The 23,875-nt window shown below is 46.2% G+C and overlaps 1 protein-coding gene, 1 non-coding gene and 1 pseudogene across 2 annotated transcripts in view; 1 reads left to right on the top strand and 2 right to left on the bottom strand.

Annotated features, from left to right (window-relative positions):
* SNAP47 (synaptosome associated protein 47) overlaps positions 1 to 23,875 on the top strand; it is a 62,193-nt gene that overhangs the window by 27,756 nt on the left and 10,562 nt on the right. Inside the window, exons 3-4 of the mRNA XM_054584029.1 lie at positions 10,655 to 11,145; positions 17,238 to 17,362. Coding sequence (XP_054440004.1) covers positions 10,655 to 11,145; positions 17,238 to 17,362 — 616 coding nt within the window. The remainder of the gene's footprint in view (positions 1 to 10,654; positions 11,146 to 17,237; positions 17,363 to 23,875) is intronic.
* LOC129079078 (cysteine-rich secretory protein 2-like) lies at positions 3,415 to 10,535 on the bottom strand (annotated as a pseudogene).
* On the bottom strand, positions 12,046 to 12,177 carry LOC129079107 (small nucleolar RNA SNORA68). The gene has a single exon (XR_008530044.1). It is a non-coding gene; the product is annotated as a small nucleolar RNA SNORA68 (small nucleolar RNA).

Raw genomic sequence — 23,875 nt, forward strand, 5'->3', positions numbered from 1 at the left:
TAATTCTGTTGTGGTTCCCTTTGTCATGATAAATAGGTTTTCTGTTGCTGCTTTAGAAAGTTTGGCCAACATATATATCTCTTTATTTCACCTGCCCAGTGTTTGTTTAGCTTCTTAGATGCATAGGCTATTACTTTTATTCATCAACTTGAGGGTTTTAGAATATTCCAGTGGTTTTTCCCCCTTTCTCTGTCACTCCTGCCCTCTCAACTGTGCTGCGTATGCACTGGGGGTGTGTTCAGTGATATCTGTCAGGTCCCTCAGGAGCTCTTCATTTTTCTTCCTTCTTTTTTACTGATCTTCAGATTGTATGATTTTTATTGTTCTGTCTCCAAGCACTGATTCTTTCATCTGTCATTTCAAATCTGCTATTGAACCTCTCTAGTAAAGTTTTATCTCCATGACTGTACTTTTAAAACTAGGATATAATTGACATATAATATTATATTCATTTTAGGTGTACAATATAATGATTTGATGTAGGTAAAGATTGTGAAGTCATCACCACAATAAGTTTAGTTAACATGCAGTACTACACCTTGTTTTTTCTTATGATGGTAACTGTTAAAATTTACTCTTTGCAACTTTCAAATATACAGTACAGTACTGTTCATCTATACTCTCCGTGCTATACATTACAGCCCCAGGACTGGCTTGTCTGATAACAGAAGTTTGTACCTTTTGACCACCTTTAACCATTTCACCCACCCTGACAAACCCCCACTTTTGGCACCCACCAATTTATTCTTTGTATCTATGAGTTTGATTTTTCTTTTTTAGATTCCACATAAGTGAGATTATACAGTTATTGACTTATTTCACATAGCATAACGCCCTCAAGGTTCATTCATGTTGTTAAAAGTGACAGGATTTCCTTCTTTTTTTATGAGTGAATACTATCTATGTACCTATAGATACATATCACAGTTTCTTTATCCTTTTATTTGTCAATCAACACTTAGGTTGTTTCTATGTCCTGGCTGTTGTAAATAACGCTGCTATGAACATGAGAGTGCAGGTATCTTTTTGAGGGGTTTGGTTTTTTTTTTTGAGATATTTGTTTTCTTTGGATACATAACCAAAAGTAGAATTGCTGGGTTATGTAATAGTTCTATTTTTATTTTTTTGAGGAACCTTTATACCGTTTTCCATCATGGTTACACCAGTTTACATCCCCTCCAACAGTGCATAAGGGTTCCCTTTTCATCACATCCTTGCCAATATTTGTGATTTCTTGTCTTTCTGATAATAGGTGTTAGATGGTTTTGTTTTGAATTTCCCTGACGATTTTCATGTGCCTGTTGCCATCTGTATATCTCCTTTGAAAAATGTCTATTCATATCTTCTTCTCATTTTTAAATTGGATTGACGTTTTTTCCTACTGAGTTTTCTTTATATATTTTGGGTATTAACTCCTTATCTCTCTCTCTCTCTCTCTCTCTCTCTCTCTCTCACACACACACACACACACACACACACACACACACACACACACACACTTTGGGTATTAACTCCTTATCTCACACACACACACACACACACACACACACACACACACAATTTACAAATGTCTTCTCCCATTCTGTAGGTTTCCTTTCATTTTGTTGATGGTTTTCCTTGCTGTACAGAAGCCTTTTAGTTTAATGTAATCCCACTTATTTTTGCTTTTGTTGTCATCCAAAAAAATCTGCCAAGGTGAATGTCTAGGAGCTTACCTCCTATGTTTTTTTCTAAGAGTTTTATTGTTTCAGGTTTTACATCAGAGCTCTGATCCATTTTGACTTGTGTTTTGTGTATGGTATAAGAAAGGGGTGTAATTTCTTCCTCTCTCCCTCCCTACCTCCCTTCCTCCCTTTTTAACTTCCTTTCTTTTGTGTGTATCTGTCCAGTTTTCCCAGCACCACTTTTTGAAGAAACTGTCCTTTTCCCATTGTATATTACAGTTCCTTTGTCATAAATTAATTGACATATATGTGAAGGATTATTTCTGGGGTCTCTAGTCTGTTCCATTGATCTGTGTGCCTGTTTTCATGCCAATACCATTCTGTTAATTACTATAGCTTTGTAATATGGTTTGAACTCAGAAAGGGTGATGACTTCATCTTTGGAGTCTTTCGTGGTTCCATACAACTTTTAGGACTGTTTGTTCTGTCACTGGGAAGATGCTGTTGGTATTTTGATAGGGATCGCCTTGCAGCTGTAGATTGCTTTGGGTAGCGCGGACACTTTAACAGTGCAGTAGTCCCCCTCGTCTGTGAGGGGTGTTTCAAGAGGGTCGGGTGTGGAGCTGGGGATCATGAAGCCACATACTGTGCTCTTCCTGCAGACACTCCAGAAGAATCATGGTATTCTTCTGGATGCCTCAACCACAGATACTGCTGAACCCTCTAAATGTCACGTGTTTTCCTATGCGTACATGTGCGTGATAAGGTTGAATTTATAAATTAGGCACCATAAGAGACTAACAGCAATAGTTCGTAATGAAATAGAACAGTTATAACAGTATACTGCCATAAAATGTGCATGAATGTGGTCTCTTCCTCTCTCAAAATGCTCTACCATCCTGTCCCCTTGTGCTGCACTGGAGGAGCCATTCAGTAAATAAGGGGCTGTCACCACACGGTTCGATTGTGTTGTCAGAACACAGGCAGATAATCCTGCTTTTTTTTAGAGCGTGTGAGTTCTTCACAGTGTGCACTATGTCTGGCTTTATCATTTGTCCTGCATACTGCTATGTAGTAGCAAGGTTCATCCATCCTTCCATGCCTCCTTTGTATGCCTTTCTTTCTCATTTTTTTATATTTTGGAAATTTTGTCCTGTACATTTATCTGGGCTGAGTTTAGCTGGAGTTAATTGTAAATACTATAAAATACTGCACAAGAATCAGACCTATGCTGTTGCTTAAATTCTTTATTCTAAAAGTTGATTACTGTGTCTAAAGAGGAAGCCATAAGACAAAGGTAGATGTCAATCTTTGAATTCATTCTTTATACACATAAAAAATCATGTAGTAGGAATGACAGTGATGTAAGTTGTTATTTTTTTGCTTTTTGTTTCAGGAAACATGTAATTCATTTTTATTCAAAGTTCTAATGACCTAAGCCCTGTGGTTATACAGTTTTAAAAATCCTCAATTTGATTCCAATTATTAAAATACCAAATTTATATTAAAGTCCAAAGTTATCATAGACTGTGCTGCATTTGTAAATTGAAGTACGAAAGAGATTCCTGTGAAGATCCAAGTGAAACGCTGTCTGGAACTAGGGACCACACCTGCAGTCTCTCGTCCGGGATGCGTCAGTTGAGTGATGCTGCCCTTCTCCACCTACTCTTGTGCAGTGACGTTGAGCATTTCAGCAAATTCTGTTTTCACATTGGCCTTGCACTTTTCCCTGAGCAATTTTTGTTCACATCTAGCTGTTGTCATCAAGAAACCAGTTACGATTGCTGCGCAGTCCGCTGTCAGAGTTACCAGGGCGGTTGGCACAGGATGTTTCTTGGTTGTAAGGGCTGTTCTTTTTACTCACATTATTACCAGCAGGGCAATATTGACAAACACAGTAGTATTTTAGACTGTCTTGATTGGGACAGTAGGAAATTCCACATTCAACACGCTAAGATGCGTAGCCAATAACTTGGGTATAATGGTCAACAACTGCGCTGGAACTCTTCGGTCCTACACAATAGACAGAACTGCGGCTCTCACCGCACCACTTCTGGGTTGCATTTGATCAGGCAGTGGGCTCACTTGACATACAGAAATCCTCGCCATATTTTGTCCTGGTTTTTCAGTCCTCTGCATTACTCCATCCTAAAGTGCACTTGTTTCTCCGCTTTGGGACACCTTCTGTTGCTTCTGAGCTCTGGTCCATCTTTAGCACATTGCCGACAGGCAGAGAGACTGATTTCCTTAGTTCATTCCGTTTATTTACAGTCTCTTTTTGGACTTAGGTTTGAGTGGCTAACACAGCAGTCCAGACAGGGCCCTTCCGCTGCAGGTAGGAAGCGGCCCGGCAGGCAGACACACAAGGCCGTGTGCTGATTCTCAGAGCAGGATAAAGTATCTGCTTTATTAATAGAAAAGTGTTGTGCCCTTTCCTGCAGTTGTTGTTAAAACCAGGATACCATGATTCTTCTGGAGTGTCTGCAGGAAGAGCACGGTATGTGGCTTCATAATCCCCAGCTCCAAGCCCGAGCTTCCGGCCGAAGCAGGAGCCAGAGAGTGGCTGCAGCTCGCCCTCGCCTTTGAGCTCTTAAGTGTGTAGTTAGTTTCTCACGTGCCATGGCTCTAGCAGTGCTTAGATGTCCTTAACTCCATTCAAAACAATTTTGTTGGATTGTATTGTGACAGCTGTCATAGCAGCATGCATTTTAAAAAATTATTAAAATTGGTGAATTTTTGTGTACCCATTTTAATATTGAAGATGCAAGAAAATAAGCAACATTTTCAGCGTATTATGCTTTATTATTTCAAGAAAGTTAAAAACGCAACTGAAACGCACACAAAATTTGTGTAGTATATGGAGAAGGTGCTGTGACTGATCGAACATGTCAAAAGTGGTTTGCGAAGTTTCTTGGTACTACTGACATGTTGGCCAAATAATTCCTTGCTGTGAGGCTGTCTTAGGCATTGGAAGATGTTTAGCAGCACCGCTGGCCTCTACCCACCAGAAGCCAATAGCAGGAGGTAGCTGACATACTAAAAATATTCAATCAACAATGTTATTGGTGAAATGAAAAATGTCTTTTATTTTATGGAAAAAACTAAACAGGCTTTTTGACCAACCCAATAGGTTCTGTTGGCCATCTTCTTCCAGAAGAGCCTAGTTTCACTGCAGTTGAAGACTTGCTTTGGATGGTATGCCTTCTCCTTAATTTCTTCAACTCTTCCGGAAATGTGGTAGCAGCTTCTTCATTGGCAGATACGGCCTCTAGAGTAGTGTTTTTTTTTTAAAGATTTTATTTATTTACTTTCAGAGAGGGGAAGGGAGGGAAAAAAGAGAGGGAGAGAAACATCGAGGGGTGAGAGAAACATAAGTTGGTTGCCTCTCGCATGCCCCCAGCCAGGGACCTGGTCTGCAGCCCAGGCATGTGCCCTGACTGGAAATTGAACCAGCAATGTTTTGGTTCATAGGCCGGCACTCAGTGCACTGAGCCACACCACCCAGGGCTGTACAATAATTTTTATTGTTTCAGTCCAAGCCTATTCCTGAATCTGTGTAACCGTCCCTTACAGTAGTAAATGACTTGAAGTCACTCATGTAGGGGGATCTCCCTTGTTGAAGTCTTCATTTGTAGGCTCCGTGGCTCAGTGCTTTCTGGTATAACACGTTGTCTTCAGCCTTGTTTTCATGTCTTCCACTCACAAATTTAATCTTTTCTGTCTTAACTAAGTGTACTTATCATACACTGTGGTTATAACTTCTGCCGTTTGAGGTGGGACAGCAAAGTAGCACAAAGTTCTTTATTCTTCACAATTTTAGATACAAGATTTGTCTTAACCACAGTTCTTGGAAACCTCAGCATATAGTTCTCTTTTACTGAGTCAAAATCTTTCACCTTTTTACCTAAAAGAAGTACTTGTGACTTCTCTGTGGCATGTCCAAATTGCCAGCATTGCTGCTCCTGTGCTTTCAGGCCATTTTTGAGTAAAGTAAGGGTAACTCGATCGCAAGCACTGCAGTAACCATGCCAGTCGATTGGCAGCTGCTAAGTGACTGGGAGGCAGGTAGCACATGGAGTGTAGATATGCTGGATAAGGGGCGACCTGCCTTTACGAAGGTGACTGGAGATTTCATGACACCACTCAGAATGGTGCACAGTTTAAAACATGAATTTTTTATCTCTGGAAGTTTTCATTTAATATTTCCTGACTGCGGTTGACCATGGGTAACAGACTGTGGGAAGGAAACCGTGGGTGAGGGGGGGATTGCTGCATTCTTTCCATTTATTTGTGTTTTCAGTTTCTGTCTTCAATGTCTCATAATTTTCAGTGTACAGGTCTTTCCACTTCCTTGTTTAAATTTATTCTTAGGTATTTTATTCAATTATAAATGGGATTTTCTTCATTTTTTCTGATAGTTTATTATTAGTGTACAGAAGCAACTAGCTTTTATATATTAATTTTGTATCCTGCAATTTTACTGAAATTGTTTATTCTAATAGTTTTTTGGGTAAAGTCTTAATGGTTCTATATATAATATCATTTCATCTGCAAATAGAGATAATTTTTTCCTTTTCCAATTTGGATGCTCTTTATTTCTTCCCCACCCCCCAGCTGAGGGCACTTTTTCATTGCTTTTAGAGAAGAAGAGAAGGAGAGAAACATCAGTTGGTTGCCTCCTGTACGTGCTCCACCTAGGGATTGAAACTGCAACCTAGGTATGTGCCCTGACCAAGGACTGAACCCACAACTTTTCGGTTAATGGGATGCTCCAGCCAACTGAGCCACACTGGCCAGGGCTAGATGCTCTTTATTTCTTCTTCTTGTCTGATTGCTGGGGCTGGCTAGGATTTCCAGTACTATGTTGAATAAAAGTGGTTTCCTTGTATGTCTCGTATCCAATACTTGTCTCGTTTCTGACCTTAGAGGAAAAACTTCCAGCTTTTCACTGTTGCTTATGATGTTAGCTGGGGACTTCATTATTATTTTCATGTATGACCTTTATTATTTTGAAGTATGTTCTTTCCACATCCACTTTGTTGAGGGTTTGTCATGAATGGATGTTGAGTTTTGTCAAATACTTTTCTGCTTCTGTTGAGATGATCATATTTTTATCCTTAATTTTGTTAATATGGTAAATCATATACTTGGTTTTTGGATGTCAAACTATCCTTGCATACTGCAATATATCTACTTGGTCATACTGTATGATCCTTTTAATATAGTGTTGAATTTGGTTTGCTAATATTTCATTGAGGTTTTTGCATCTGTGTTCATCTGGAATACTTGCATATACATTTCTTTCCCTGTGGTATCTTTGTTTTGTTTTAGTATCCGGGTTAGGCTAGCCTAAAAAATGTATTTGGAAGTGCCTCCTTTTTTTATAATTTTGGTAAACTGCGATAAGAATTGGTATTAATTCTCCTTTAAATATTTGCTACAATTCACCGGTAAAGCCATCTGTTCCTGAACTTTCTTTGTTGGGTTATTGTAACTTTTTAATTTGAAGATTTCCATTTTATTTTTTAAATATATAATTTCTGTCTCTAAGGATGGTCTCTGATGAATCATCACCATTGTGCTTTCCTTTAACCTTTTAAACCTGGTTTCCTTTGACTCTTTGAATGTTTATAATACTTCTTTGAAACCTTTAGCTGTTGAATCCAGCATCTGAATGCTCTCAGAGATGGGCTCTGTCGATTCTTTAGTTTTGTTTTGTCCCGTGTGTGTGTGTGTGTCATCACCCCCCACCCCCACCCCCACCCCAGCGTGAATAGGTCACATTTTGGTTTCTTTGTATATCGCATACTTTTTTGTTAGAAAACTTGGCCTATAAAAAAATGTATTGTTGAAGTTCGGGATTCTGATGTCTGTTCTTACCACAGGGTGGTGCTGTTGATGATGATTTTTGTTTGTTCGTTTTTTGGAAGTTGCCCAGACTAGTTTGGCAGAGTGTATCTCCACTGTGTGTGCAACATTTGTCATCTGTTCAGCCTTTTTATTTTTGTTTGTGATTGTTTTAATTTTTAAGCTTGGCTTGGCTCCCATGAGTTGTTCCTGCGTCAGCGTGCTTACGAGTCAGCCATCGATTAGCCAGGGGTTGTGCTAAAGTGCCCTGTGCTGATAAGGCCACGCCTCGGTTGTTGTGGGATCTCGGGGATACTGTAAAAATTCAGATAGTTTCAAAATCTGTTCCCCCCTTTTTAAAACTTTGTTCCTGATCTTAGAGGGAAGACATCAATGTTCTCAACCTTAGGCATTCAGTTACTTGTAAGTTTTTTATAGAGGTCCTTTATCAGATTGAGGAAATTTCCTTTTGTGTTCAGCTTGCTGGAAGTTTTAACATGAGTGAATGCTGAATTTTATCTGATTCTTTTTCTGCATCTTTTGTGACACTCATACAGTTTTCCTTTTGTTTTTCTACCAATGAGATACATTGATTATTTTCAAATGTTAAACCCACCTCAGTCTCCTGGGATCAATGCCATTAATCATGACATAATATTTTCTATATACAGTCATACTTTGGTGCTCGTCGGCCTCAGAACTTGTGAAACCCTGTGCTTGTCACATTTTGACGAGAAACAAAAAGTTTCAGCACTGAACGCTTGCTGGGAGCTCATCACACTTGCTAGAACTTGTATGAGTCACGATGCTGCTCCGCAAGAGAAAGTGGTTTATTCTTTGGTACTCATTGGTTTCGGCACTCGTCACGAGTTCTGGAATGAACGAACGACGAGTATGGAGGTACCACTGTATTGGTAGATTTGATTTACTATATTTCCGTAAGGAATTCTGCATCTGTGTTACTGAGGGACATTGCTATGTTCTTATTTTCTTATAATGCACTTATTGGGTTTTAGAGTAGGAGTTAGAGTGATTCTGTGAACTGAATGGTCGAAGCATTTACTCTTGGCTCTAGTCTTTGAAAGAGTTGGTGTACAATTGTTATTTTTTTATATGCTTACAGAATTTATCAGTGAAGCCACCTAAACCATAGGTTTTTTTCCCCGCCTATTGGCAGCTTAAAAAAAAAAAAAGATTTAATTAATTAATTGGGAAGGGAGGGAGGGAGAAGGGGAAAGAAACCAGGGAACCTGGCCTGCAACCCAGGCATGTGCCCTTGACTGGGAATCGAACTGGCAACTGTTGTAGGCTGGTGCTCAATCTACTGAGACACACCAGCCAGGGCAAGAAACATAGATTTGTTACCTCTTGCAAAAATACAGATTCAATTTCTTTGTGAGTCTCTTCACCTTCTTAAACTTTTTCTTTCATCAGTTTCAGATGTTTCCTTTTTGTTTTGTATATTTCATGTAAGTTGTCCAATTTATTGGTTTAAGTTCAATGTAATGTCCTCTATAGCTTTTCAATGGCTGAAGTCTCTGTCGGATGCCCCTTTTTTTATTCCTGGTATTGGTAATTTGCATTTTTATTTTCTAATTGATCATTTCTTGCTTAAGGGTTTAATTTTTTAATTACTTTAAAGAACCAGCTTGTGGCTTTGTTAATGTTTTATATTTTTTGTTTTCAACTTTGCTGATTTCTACTTTTCCTTTCTTTACTTACTTTGGGTTTAATTTATAACTTTTTAAGAAAGAAACTTAAATCACTGATTTTTAAACCTTTCTAAAAGGTTTCCAGATATGTGCATTGAGAGCAATAACTTTCCCTCTCCTGTCTGCTCTATTTGTATTCCACCATTTCTTGTGTATTATGTATTCAGTTTCATTCACTTCACGTTTTGATATCCTTTATTTAGAATTGTTTAATTTCCAAATATTTGAGGATTTTCTAGTTAGCTTTGTTATTGAGTTCTAGTTTCATTTCTTTGGGGACAAATATATACTCTGTATGATTTTAATACTTGAAATTTATCGAGGCTTGTTATACTTTGTTTTTTAATGTTCTGAATACACTTGAAAAGAATGCATTCAATAGTTAGATGCTGTTTCTATATATACCAAGCAGGTTGAGTTGGTTAAATAGTGTTGCTCAAAATTCCTATGTTCTTACTAATTATTTTTGTCTTCTTGCTGTATCAACCATAGTGAGAAATTTGTTGAAATGTACAGCTGTGATTGTTTCTCCATTTAGTTATATCCATGTCTGCTTAGTGAATTTTTGAAGTTCTGTTGTTAGATTAACAACCTGGTTAGTGTTGGTAAGTCTCTCTGATGGACTGACCCTCTTGTTATTATGCACGGTCCTCTTTATTCCTGGGAATATGTCTTGTCTTAAAGCTTACTTTTAGTGTGATATGTCTTCTTTCCAATCCCTTTGCTTTTGATAGATCTGTGTCCTTATAACTCACAATGTCTCTTGTAAACAAGATATAACTGAGTCTTGATTCTTTACTCAGGCTGACAATCTGCTTTTTAATTAGAGAATTTAGTCCGTTTTTATTTAGTATCATTATCAATATGGTTGTGTTTAATTCCACCATCTTATTTATTTATCTTCTGTTTATTTGATCCTTGTTCCTTTGCTTTTCCAGGCCTGCCTTTATTTTTTTCCTCTTTTACTGACTTTTTAGCTATACCTGTTGGTGCTATTAGTGGTTACTTTAGAGCTGTGCTGTCCAGTTTCTCATTACATTAATCACACTTCAGGTCCCCAACCACCACATGTGCCTGTTACTGTATTGGACAGTACAGATCACTGCCAAAAGTTATATGAGCTCTCTGGAGGGTCAGATCGGAATTACCCGGAGTCAAGTGTAGTAAGAGTAGCATTCTGATCCAAAGACATGTGCTTTTTTGGGTCCACTGCATATGAACTTTGCATCTGTAGGCAGATGCCCTGCTGCTTTTAGCTTCACGTGTCTTTTCTTATAACGTGGAATAATCATACCTGCTCTTTCTGCTTCATGGAGTACTTATGCAAAAGAAAACCGTAAAATAGTAAAGTGCTTTATAATATAAAGGCCACATTTTAAAAAGGGGTATTAAAATTTGACCCAGTTTTTTATGTTTTGTTTGACCTTTTAGGTTGCTGACAGAACTGGAATCTCCTTCTTGGTGGCCCTTTAGCTTCAAGTTTTGGAAGGTGCCATCAGACACAGAGCTCAAGGAAGGCTCCTCAACGGCTAGTTCCAAAGCTCTTGGAAAAGAAGGGATAGTGATCAGAATTCCTGCTGTTATTTCCCAAAGAACAGAATCTCATGTTAAACCAGGAAGGCTCACCATCCTTGTTTCCGGGTTAGAAATCCATGACTCAGGCTCTTCGCTTATACACAGATTTGAGAGAGAAGATGTAGATGACGTTAAGGTTCACACACGTTATGAAGTTAGCATCCGCCAGAGGTTCATTGGGAAACCAGACATCGCCTTCCGTTTGATATCTGCCAGGATGCCGGAGGCGATCCCCGTTTTGGAAATGCAGTTCCGCAAGAAGATCGAGTTTTTAGAAGATGCCATGATGCTCAGAAGCCCTGGAACCTCTTCCCCAGCAGAGAAGGGCCACTCAATCTGGCAAGCAGGTGAGTGAGCATGAGCACAGCCTATGCTCAGCCCACGGGCATCCCAGCACCCCCAGCCTGCCTGGGGCACCCTTAACCTGGTGCCTCCCCGGGAGCGGCTGCTGGCCCCAGCCCCCTAGCAACTGTTTGCAAGTCAAAGTAACTTTAGGCCATTTTCCTTAGCATCTGCCAACTGTGAATCTCCAATCATATCATCTTCCAAATAGGCCCGAAAAGGTTTGAGTGACCCTTTCAGAACAAAGGCAAAGTCTGAATTAGAAGTTTCACTCTCCTCCATCTGGTTTGAGAACCAGCACTTCAGGGTCTTAACTGGCACCAGCCCTGCCTGCCCTGCTGTGTCTCCATCCCTCCCACCCTGGCTCAGCCTCACTCCTGTTTCGCTTCACATTTGACCGAGGTCTTCCCAGATCAGCCACCCCCAAGGTGTGCGTTTAGGTCGGGGATCTTTGCAAACTGTGGCATGGTATGTGTGGTTTAAGTGGCATCCGTGAGGAGTTCTGAAAGCCTGGGTTCTCCGGCAGTGAGCCTGCCGCGTCCTCCTGCAGGTCTGTGGGCTGTGGAGGGTGTAGCTGGGTGGCCAGTGGGGTCCAATGGGAAGCAGGACTTGGGGATGTGTCACATGTCCACACATCTCCAGCTTCCTGGGTCCCGGCCTCCTCCCTAGCACGGGATAGCTTGATGTTGTCTGACTTCTCAGTTTTGCCATTCCGACAGGTGTTCTGTGGCATCTTGGTGGTAGTTTTATTTCAATTTCTTTCATTGATTGTGAAACGGAGCATCTGGTGCTTACTTGCTTTTTAGCCCCACAGGTTTTTGCTCTGTGGATTGCCAGTTCTGTTTTGGGTTTGTTTTTTTGTTTTTGTTTTTCTGTTTTTTGTTTGTTTGTTTGTTTTCTTCCAAGAGCGTAGAACCTTTCAACTCACTTCAAGGGGCACAGCCACAGCCCACAAAGGCAACAAGATCCGCTTGCTGTCAGCGCCTCTGTCTAAACTGCTGCTACGACAAACAGCAATTCTTGGGTTTAGGTGCTTGTGGGGTTTTTTTTTTTCTTACTGGGCTTTTTGGTTCGTTTGTTTCTGTCTGATTTACAGGAGTTCCTTACCTGTTCTAGACAGTCCTGCTGTGCTGGCCTGAGAGGCCAGTGCTCCCCCGCCCATCAGCCTCCGTGGCAGGAAGCTGTGCTGTGGCGTGGCTGTCCCGCCGTCTCCCCCGGCCTTTGTTTTCGAGCCCTGTTTAAGAATCGCAAAGTCATAAAATATTCTGATACTTTCTAATACTAGAATTATAGGTAATATTACTTCTATATTTAATGTGATTTTTTGGACAACTAATAGTCTTTCCTTATTAGCTTTGATTCCTGAATGTCTGTTAAAGTAAGAACGATGTTTGTTACTATTCCAGTTCCTTTTTTTCTCTCAAGTGATTGATTTTAATTCTAATATGTAACTTATTCCCCAACAAATGAATATGTTGATGTTATTCTAGATGGCTTCAAGTTTCAAAAAGAAATATACTTGACAACACATCTAGTCTCATAAGATCCAGAATGTTAGAATGTTAATGTACAAACTGAATTTAAAAACTTACTTTCTTGGCATTTCTGGGTTTTTTGGGCCGCCTCACTCAAAGCAGGACTCAGAAGCTGGCCCACAGAAGGACCAGGAAGGGTGGGCTGTAGCAGCCCCCACGAGACCCTGAGCAGAGGGCCCTTCAGGTGAGGCCAGCTGGGCAGCTGCTCTGATGCCCCAGTTTTGACTGAGTCACCCCACTGCATTCTCCCCAGGGAGGGGCCTCAGCAGTGGGCGAGGCCCTGGCCAGAGGGACCACACACAGCGCCGTCGGCCGCTGGCTCTGCCAGCGCCGATGGAGAACCCTGCAGTGCCAGGTGTGGTGTAAGGCACCCACAGTCCTGGGGGGAAAACGAAATAAACCCACAACCCTCCTTCTCACAGAGCTTCCCTGCGTTTGTGAGTTAGTTAGCCACAGTGGTTTCCGAGAGAACACGGCCCGGAACATAGTGAATGAGGGGGCAGATGCGAGCACGCCACATGTGGCACAAGGCCACACTGCACCAAGTGGCTGGGCCTGCTGCGGGGTGCCCTGGAAGGGGGGGCGGCAGGCTCTGACCCTGGTGCCCAGGTGGCAGGCAGGGCTGGGGAGGAGCAGGAAGTGAGTGCAGGGCCTCTGCAGCCACAGGCAGATGAGGAAGTGGGGTGAGCACGCACTCCCAGGGCCTGCGTCAGGAAGGGCAGGCTGAGGTCGCCGACCCCAGCCAGACGGCCTCCTCCTCGGGAAGCCACAGGTCTGCGTTGATGGCCTTTCAGTTGACTGCACCCGGTCCACCACATCATCAAGAACGTCTCCTTTACCTCAGGTCAGCGATGCTAGGCCTTCTACGTCCACGCTGCAGGTACCTCCCCGACAGCACGGGGATTAGGCCTGGGCTGAAGCGCTGTGGCTGGGCCCGTCTCGGCGGAGGGTCTGATGTTTGTGGGATGAGCTGTCACGTGGGCTTTCACGTCGGGTCTAACTCTAGCCTCTGGGAGGGGCCCCGGGGACCTGCATCTGCATCAGCAGGAAGGGCCACCCTGCCTCACGGTGCCGATGCACCGACAGCTGTGGGTGTGGAGGGGCTCGGGTCACTAGGAGCGTGCCTTGGGAAGAAGCCGGTGTGCTGAGCTAAGTAATAAGCAGGATGGTGTCTGACGGGCCGGGAGCCGCTCGGTGTGCTCTGCAAGCCCAGTGAGGGGAGCCGGCTTCTCCCCATGGCCTCTGCGTCGTGTCTGCCGTCACCTCTGCCTCACTGGTCCACCTTGGAGACTGAGGACAGTGGAGGCGGGCATGGCGACACTGCTCAGAAACGTCTTCCTCTCCTGGATGAGGCATTTGGGTGAAATATGTGGCCAGGAGGGGGCAGTCAGGTAACAGGAGAGCCTTGTTTGCCTTGGGTGGGTACTTAGAAAAACCTTCCAGGGACCTCTGAGGTGCTATTTCATGGGGACGGGTGAGGGCCGGGCATGGTGTAGGTGGGCGGTTTCACCTTAGGGAAGAGCTGTTGCCAGTTGCTGTTTCTCTGCGTAGCATCTTTTAAATAATTTTTGGAATTTTAGAATAGTTTCAGACTAGCAGTAAAAGTTTCACGGATAGTTTAGAGTTCCCATGTGTCCCCGCTTGTTGTCACCTGATATTAGTGCCATTCATTGTCATAACCAATGAACCTATATGGATACATTGTTATCCTCGCAAATATATATTTTATCCAGATTGTCTTACAGTTTACTCCGGGATCCCATGTGACACTTTGGCATTGCGTCTCCTTGGACCCTTCTTGACCGTGTCAGTTGCTCAGGCTGTCCTTGCCTCGGTGGCCTTGATGGTTTTTAGGAGCATTAGCATGCTTCCAGACAGTCTCCGGGGTCCTGGGGTGACGGGTCTGGGAGGAGGCCCACAGACCTCTCTCTGTCAGAGCAGTGTTTGTGCCTGGCGCTGTCAAGGATTTTGGTACTGGTTTTTTTGTCTTTGTTGTTTACTGACTCTCACCTTCTGAAAGAGCCCTCCCCGACCGCCTGATGTAAGATGTCTGGTCACCCGCCTACCCACCCCGCGGAAATCTTGCCTCACATTTGCCTGCTGGTGCCGCCTCCACACCCCAGCCAGGTCCCCTTGATGTCTCCTCCTTCTTGGAAAGTGAACTCATCTGTAAGTTCCCTTTTAGCTTGAACAATATGTGCTTATTTTGGTTAACAGAGATAATTAATGACTTTAGAGACAAAAACCATCTTATACTGAACTAAATTAATTTTTCTCAGAAGATGTTTCAAAGCATTGAGGTAACTGAGTCAGCTACTCCAGTGTCAACACAGAGCCCCGGGGGTGGCAGAAGTCTTGGCCTGGGCGGGTTCCCACTGAACCTGTAGCTTGTCCTGAAAAACATCCCCGACTTGGTATATTCCAGGAAGAAACATCCTCCATTTTGACTTTCTGGTTTATACCCTTTGGTTAAACGTTCAAAAAGAGGACGTCCCTCTCAGTAACGCAGCGGTGGGTGTTGACGTGGGCACCGGAGCACAGTCCTGCGCGCAGTGTGAGCGGACAGGACCTGCTCCCACAGAAGCTGGTCAGGAGATCCCGGCGGGAGATGAGGTGAACAGCAGGGCAGTTCTAAGCAAGTTCATTCACTAAGAGCTGTGCACACGTAATGGTACTCAGAATGCTGCTGATGGAAGGGCCTGGACTGCAGGACATGTTGCCCTACTTAGCGCTGGCGGGCAGCCCCTCTGCCAGAGAGGCACAGGTGGGCGGAGAGGCAGCAGGGCCAGCCTGCTGGGGAGAGTGTAGAAGGGGCTAGGCTGAGGGAGGCATTCCTCACCCCCTTAGGCTGGAGAGCTGCTGTTCTCATAGGCCGGTGACGTGCACTTAGCCATTGTGTCATAGCTGAAAACGCTTTAACGCTTTAACGTCACACATCAGGCGGCCTCTCCTTTAAGTTAGTAATGACAAGCAGGGCCCTGCCTCTGCTGTGCCGTGCTAGCTTTCAGCCTGGCTCTGAAGGCGCTCTGCTGTCAATGTGCGGTAGGAAAGGACTTTTCATGAGTTACCTCCCCATGAGCAGCACTTCAGACCACGCAGGACCCACGGCGCCCTGCTCATGAGCAGCCCTGGGTGCTGGAGCAGGTGGGGCTTCAGCAAGTCTAGAAGACAAGTTATGGCGCTAGTTTAGAGGGGTTGCAGCCAGCGCTTTCTAAAGCATGGACTAGAACCGCAGACGTATGAGTGCTTGGTTTGCAATAATGTTTGGTGTGAGACTTTTTCAGACTTGGAGATGTGGCATGGGTGCAGCAGTTCTGTGCAGGGTGCCTTCGTCCCTCCGCACGGGGAGGGCCAGGGCGCTGCAGACTTGCTCCTCTGCTGCCTCCTGAGCTGACTCCACTTCACAGGGCCCTTTTCCCCCTGGGACCTGAGAAACCGCCTTCCTGTCCTCACCCTAGCCCACATTTTTCCTGGATGAGGCCAGGCACTCTCAGGGAGTGTTATTTTTAAGATTCATTTTGAGAAATGGGAATGTTGGGGGTGACTGACCTCTGGTGGGGAGGGGCTGGTGCAGTCGGTGTGTCCTGAAGGCCACCAGCTGGGTTCCAGCCCTTCGGGCCCTGTGACAGCCTAAACCCAACAGGTTCACTTCTCCTCTCCTTTCCATAGCAGCTGCTCCAGGCCACTCTGATGAAGGGCGGCTCTGCTTGCTGCCACTCGGGTCCCCTGTCTCCCTGCTGTGTCCCCCGTTCCCTGGAGCAGAGAAGCCTGCTCAGAGGAGCTGGTGCTGGGTCTGAGATCAGTGCATTTTCTGCGGTCCGCTCTCCTCCCCGGCATCCTAATAAATAATCGTGCTCCCTCCTTGAGGCAGCCTGTGCATAGGGACAGGCAGCAGACTCTAGCTGACTTCTTATCTGGGCCCGACATGCCAGGTGCAGGCAGAGTCAGTTCTTTAAATAAAAGACAGGTGGCACCCTGCAGAAGGGGCTGTAAGCCACCTGATGAGTACTCTGACCAGGCTGCCCTTCTGCTCCTCAGGGATGCTACCCAGGCAGGTGCTGTGTGAGTGGAAACCCATCCTGAGCAGTGCCTGGCCTCTCAGAGCCACAGTCCCCTTTGCTTTCCAGCCAGCTGGCCGTCCCCTCTGCTTTCCAGACGTGCAGCATCCTGTGGGATTCGTGGGGGTTCAACAAGCACTGTTTTAAGCCCCATATTTGTAGTCTTTTCTTACAAAGAAAATGACCACTCCTGGATAGGGGCCTTTCTCCTGAGAGCCAGTTACAGAACCAGGCCCCGGTGTTTACAGTGTTTCACTCGGCTCGGAGTCGGCAAGGAAGCCACTGGGACTGGGGTGGAGGGCAAGGCTTGGGTGCGCCCTGCCGCCGCGCTGCTTAGCAGAGGCTCATGTCGGAGGCCAGCAAGGCGCGGAGGCTGCAGGCGGAGTGAATCTGGTGAGGACACCTTGTTGGCCTAGAGAGCTGGGATGAGCTTGGTCAGGTCAGGAGTGCTTTTGCGTTTTGCGCAAGTTATGGAAGGTGTCGCTGCTGTTTGCCTTGTTGCAGCATCTGGGCTGATGAACTGTGCCAGGCCGCAGGAGCCCTCCTCGGGGAGCCAGGAAGGCGGGCCGCTGCAGCTGCAGACAAGCGAGCCACTCGTTTCTGAGGAGGACACCCAGGAACTGAGACAGGTAACGTGTGTTTGGGGGTTTCATCCTCCCTTGCAGGTAGCTCCCTTCTCTTTCCTGCCTGGGAACACCTCTCCCAGGCTTGTGCTTGCCTCTCACTCACAGGAGCAACTGGGGCATCTCCTGGTGTGCTCTTTGCCCGGCAGCAGCAGGGGAAGGGAGGGAAAGGCTGTACCCATCCCGAGTCCTTGTGCTCTGTGCAGGCAGACACACACAGCCATGTACATGTGTGCACATGCATTCATGTACATGCATGTGTGTGCCTATGCAGTGACTCTCTGTGCATAATGTATGTGTACTCTGTGCTGATTCTATACATGTATGTGCTGTATGTGCTATGAATTGGTGTATATGTGTGCTGTGAGTCTATACATGTATACATATGGGTGCTGAGTATACGTATACAAGTATACATATGCATGTTGTGTACATGTGTTCATGTTCCTGAGCCTGTACATGTGTATGCTGTGTGTGCTGTCTGGATGTGATGTGTGTGCTGTGAGTCTACGTAGTGCACGTGTGCTCTGAGCCTAGTGTGCATGTGTGTTGAGTCTAGTGTGTGCATGCATGTGTTGTATGTGCCAAGTTGTGTGTGTGTGTGTACACCTGTGCTTCGTGTGTGCACCCAGTGGAGGGCATTTACTCTGTCCTCTCTAAATATACTGAGCAGGGTTCTGTGTAGGCTTGGCACTCTGCGTCTGGGAAGTTGAAACTTTATTAAATACTATTTAATAGAAATACTTTTAATTTGTCAAACTATGTTATTGCTAGACAGTATGATGGCTTTTTTCTTTTTTAAATAATTTTGAAGCAAATAGACATTTTATTCTAAATAGTTCCGTGTGCCTATTTAAAATATAAAAACTGTCTTTAAAAACCAACATCATACCATACTCACCCTAAAGAATAAAAGTAATGCCCTGGTGCCACCCGACAGAAAGCAGTACTCTGGTCTGCCCTCGTCCTACTAGGGTGTGTGGTGTCCGCCTGAGCTCGGCACAGGAGGGCGAACACTGTGTCCTGGGAGATGCCTTAGTGCACAGCTTCCCTCTGTCAGCTTTCCTTTTTCCTTTGCAGTTTTGTTTGTTGAATGAGGTTTTGTAGTTACATCTTCCTGACTGGGTGTCCCCAGGGTGGGCAGTATGCTCTCCGCCCCGTGCCCTGAAGGTCAGCTCATAGCTCTCACGCCATGAGGCCTGCTCTGCTTTGGAGAGACCGGTTTGTGGGCACAGACTTCTGAGGCTTAGATTGTTCCTTTTGGGGAAAAAAGTGTTCATCTTTGCTGCAGGGTAATTTAAATATACATGATTTGTCACTTTTCCTCCTGGTCTGTTTTTGTAATGATACAGACATGCTGCTTTTTAGCCACAGCTAGCAAGTGTGGCAGGTTCCCCAGCACTTCCAGAACACGCGGCTGTCGTCTGTTCTGGCTGAGAACCCCTGACCTGGGAAGGCTGCCGTGGGCACCCCTGAGAGGAGCGGAGCGCGGGCTCGGGCTGGAGGGTCTGCGAACAGCGCCCCCGCCCCGGCCACGGAGCTGTGCTGTGGCTGGGGCGGCTCCTCTGGGCCCCAGGGTGCTCCTGAGGCTGAGCGCCGAGCGGCTTTGAGAAGGGCGGTGTAGGGGTTCATCCCTCAGTTACGGCGCGGCCCCTGAGAGCCGTGGCGAGGCCAGGTGAGCGCTCTGTGCACGGCCTGCGGGCCTGCTGGCCGTCAGCAGTCTGCGTGCGCCTGTGAGCCAGGCCTCGGACTCCGGGAGGAAGTGGGGACCCGAGCAGGGGGCGGGGCGGGGCGGCCCCGGGGGCGGGGCTTCCTCCTGCGGCCGGCCCCCTCCCGCGGGGGCTCGGCTTCCCGGGAGAGACTGTCCGCTGGACCGCGGGACGTCAATCACATGCTTCCTGTTAGAGAGGAGGTCGCGCTCTGTGGTGAAGCCCAAGCATATGGAGAAATGAGTTAAATTTCTGGGGAGAAGATCCAAGAGCACCCCCAGTTCAGCTGATGTTTTTGCTACAAATGCTAGTTGAGTCATCCTGTGAAGTGGGCCGTCCAGTGCAGTTGGTGCGGAGACCCAGTTTCCCGGCGGCGGCCAGGCGGGGGCGGGGGCGGCGGCGGGGGCGGCGGCGGGGGCGGCCGAGAGCCCAGCGCGCTGGGATGCTGTTGGCGGCGTGCCGGGCCGTCTTTCTGAAGTGGGTGGCACTGCGGCTCTTTGTTGCAGAGGGTGTCGCTGCCGCGTATTGGAGGCTGCCTTTGGACAAGTCAAAACAAAACCACATTTGTCGTCCCCCACCCCCCACCCCTCCGAGGGCGCCTTGGTTTCCTGGGCATTTTCTTTGTAACTTATGAATCTCCACTCCTCCGCTGTGTCCTGCGTTTGGTTTTTCTTCATCTCGCCTCCCTCTTTCTCCAGGAAAGCCACATGGGGGGCGGTCGTGGGTCTGCTGTCCCGGCCCCTCCGGGCAGGTGCGGCAGCCCCCGTCCCGCGGGCTGCGGGGAGCGCGCCCGCTCTGGCGCTGCTTGGCCCCTTCCCTCCCGGTGAAGAGGGCGCGCAGGCTGGGCCTCAGGGGGACTTAGGTCGGGGACGTGGGTGTTCTGTTTGATTGCATTAGGGCTTTAGTCTGCTTGCTGTGTCTAATATCTTTAGGAACAGTAAACATAAAAATTAAAAGAAAAACTGAGGTGATACATTCAGTTCAGCCAAAAAGTCCATTCCCTGGAAAGTGAAGACAGCGGGCGGGCTAGTGTGAAGAGGAGCGTTTCGCAGCAGAGGCTGCGGGCCAGCGGCCAGGGAGGGGCGGCCGCCCGCTCCACGCAGCCCTTCCGCCGGCGCCTGCGGCTCCGGACTTCCCTGAAGGAGTTGCTCCGGGGCGGAGACGGGTGCCGTGGTTCCCTACCGGCGGCGAAGCTATCTTAAGAAACCCACGTCATTTTGTTTCTTTTTAAGAAATGATAGAATACATTTCATCTCCAGGACTCTGGCACCCCGGCCATTTCCCCCTATTCTCTGTTCCTTAGTATTGAAACTTGTCCTAATTCATGGGTCTCCTCTCATAGTGCCGAAAAAAGTCACTTTTTTGGGAGGGGGGGGGTTTATAGGGTGACTGTCGTTAACGAAATTCTGCAGGTTTCAGGCGCACAGTCCCGCAGCACGTTGTCTGTACGCTGTGCTGTGAGGTCACCGCCCGGGTCCTTCCGCCCCTCCCGCCGCTGTCCTCTCCCTCCTCCCCCGCCTCCCCCGCCGCCTCCCCCGCGCAGTCGCCACACTGTCCTCCGGGTCCGTGTCCGGGAGTTTCTTCTTTTTTCTCGATCCCATCACATTCCCAGCCCTCAACCCCTCTCCCCGTCCCCATCAGCGATCGGCCTGCTCTCTCTCCATAGGTCTGTGTACATTTTGCTTTTATTCATTTTGTCCGTGAGGTGAACAAAATCATATGGTATTTGTCTTTCTCTGAGGGTTTATCTCACTCGGCAGAGTGCCCTCCAGGGCCGTCCAGTGCCGCGCGAGGGGTAAGAGTTGCGTGTTTTCTGCTCGTGGTACTCCCTTGTGTAGGCGCGCAGCGTCCTGTCCTCCCTGATCCTGGGGGGCCCTGGGGCTGCTTCCAGGCCTGCGATTGTAAACAACACTGCAGTGAACACAGGGGTGCACGTCTTCTTGTGAGTCAGCGTTAGGGGTTTCTTCAGGTGCCATTCCCAGCAGTGGTATCGCTCGCTTGTGAGGCAGCTCCATTTTTCATTTTTTGAGTTCTCCCCACACTGTTCTCCACAGGGGCTGCACCATCTGCATTGCCACCCACAGTGCACAAGGGTCCCTCTTCTCCGCAGCCTCGCCAGCATCTGTTTGTTGATTTGTTTATGATGGCCGTTCTGACAGGTGTGAGATGGCCATTGTGGTTTTAATTTGCATCTCTCTGATGATTAGGGACATTGAGCATCTTTTCATATGTCTGTGGGCCATCTGTATGTTGCTTTTGGAGAAGTGTCTTTTCAGGTTCTCTGCCCATTTTTTAATTGGTTTGTTATTTTGGCGTTGAGTTTTATAAGTTCATTATAAATTTTTTATATTAACCCCTCATCAGATGTATCACGGGAGGATATGTCCTCCCGTTCAGTGGGCTCTCTTTTCATTATACACCAGTTAGGCACTATCAGAAAGGGAAACAAAGAAAATCCCATTCACAATTACTTCAAAAAGAATAAAATACCTAGGAATAAATTTAACCAAGGATGTAAAATACCTGTACTCTGAAAATTATAAGACACTGAAGAAGGAAATTGAAGGAAATAAACATAAGTGGAAAAGTATAGTGTGTTCATGGATAGAAAGAATTAACATTAAAATGTTAATTCCACACCACCCAAAGCAACCTATAGATTGAACGCAATCCCTGTCAACATAACAATGGCATATTTCACAAAACTGGAACAAATAGTCCAAAAACGTATATGGAACCACAGAAGACCCCAAATAGCCTTAGCGATCTCAAGAAAGAAGAGCAAAGTTAGAGGAATCACATTACCTGATATCAAATTACACTACAAAACCATTGTAATCAAAAAAATGTGGTACCGGCAGGAAAACAGGCAAGTAGATCAATAGAACAGAATAGAAAGCCCAGAAATAAACCCATACCTTTATAGTCAATTAATATTTGACAAAGAAGGCAAAAAATACAATGGGGTAAAGATAGTCTATTGAATAAATGGTTTGGGGAAAATTGGACAGATACGTGCAAAAAAATGACACTAGACAACTTTTTTGCACCATACACAAGAATAAACTCAAAATTAAAGACAAATGTTAGACTTGAAACAATAAAAATCCTAGAAGAAAACATAAGCAGTAAAATTTCAAACTATCTTGTAGCAACAGTTTTTCTGCTACATCTCCCCAGGGAAGGGAAACAAAAGAAAAAATTAACAAATGCAATTATATCAAACTAAAATGTTTTTGCACAGCAAAGGAAATCATCAACAAAATCAGTCGTTTCTTGTAGACCTAATCTAGGTAAGAAGATTCTATTTAGCCAGTGTTCTTCAGCCCCAAATTAATGTGTGAATGGTTAGCATGTTAACTGTCATTGCACAGCCACTCAGTGACCAGCAGCGTGTCCTCACGTCAGCTGTGTGGCTGGACTGATGCATTAGGAAGACAGGTGGCTGGCTGGGGGATCCTGGGGGGCAGACAGGCATGCTGGCCTGCAAGGGCTGTGGCGGAGACAGTGAGACCTTGCTGCCGGGCAGGGGTCAGGACCATGTGCTGTGAGCAGTTTGGGAGTCGCTGAGGACTGGGTGAGGAGCAGTGGGGTGGCGTTAGGCTGTTGCCTGTTCTCCCCAGGCTCCCTTCTTGTTCTGTGCCTTTGGAGCCTCTGCCTGTCTGTCCATTTCACTTGTTAATTGTGGGAGAGATTTTTATGATGCTGTTTTTATTTATGGCTTTGATACCAGTGTAGGTACTACCAGTGAGCTGGGCCACTTATTTCAATAGCTGTTACATTAATTGTGAATTACAAATACATGTTCCTGATATCACATCTTATGTCATTTCTAAATGTTAAACCATACTTAGTAACCAGGAAAAGGTGCCTAGTAACTTCTGACATCCACACGCTGTTGGCATTTCAGTCGGAGGACACGGGCTCCAGGATGAGCCCTGGGTTCGGGATCCCTGTCCTGGCCCTGCCCTTCTGGCCCTTAGACGGGGGTGGGCTGTTCCTCCTGCGGCCTCAGTTTTTGCCCCGTCTAGAAGGCAAGGAAGGACCAGATTCAGTTCCCACTGTCCACAGCAAAAACTGAAACATCACGTCTTTTAATTATTCATTCATGATCTTTCTGTCTGCTCTGTTAACTAGGTCGCTGGTGACCGTGAGCACCGCTTTGACAGACAGCAGACAGACACGCAGCACCCCGCTGCCCCTGCCCTGCCTGCTGCAGTCTCTGAAATCCCCAGAACAGCCATCAGCTCTTGTCACGTGGAATGTGGTCAGCTCCCTAGCGTGGGCTGTGTCGTCTGAGACCGTGGTGGTTCAGAGTGGGAGGGCCTGTCCAGCGTGTGGCCATGCGTCACCTACAGTGGACAGGAGGCTGGGCAGGTATGCTGGACCTCCCTCACATAAAGCCATGGCTCACCCTGGGCCACATGGCCCCAGCGCCCCTGCACTTGAGTCTTGAGGATGCGTTTGTCCTGCTGCTGCCCCGGGAACTGTGGGCAGGGAGGGGCTGCCAGATAGGAGCTCCAGGAATGCAGACCACGCCAACGTCTCAGGGAGCCTCTCCCGGAGCAGCTGTGGCTGCCGTGGGGACCTTTTGGGGGAAGGGAACATGCTCTGGCATTTGGATCAGAGGATGACTTGTCCACCCTGGAACACTTTCCTGTCTTCTTAGTCAGTGTTTCAGTGAGCCTCAAGTCCTGAAGTTGGGTGTTTGATTGTTCTGCTACTGAGGACCTGGCTGTGGAAGGTTATAGACATATTTTTATCAGTTATGATCATGTTTTTTATTGTGGTAAACTATACATAGAATACC

This window comes from Pteronotus mesoamericanus, unplaced genomic scaffold (assembly GCF_021234165.1).
Source record: "Pteronotus mesoamericanus isolate MK-2021 breed Mesoamerican mustached bat unplaced genomic scaffold, CSHL_Meso_final contig_752, whole genome shotgun sequence".
Lineage (NCBI taxonomy): Eukaryota > Metazoa > Chordata > Mammalia > Chiroptera > Mormoopidae > Pteronotus > Pteronotus mesoamericanus.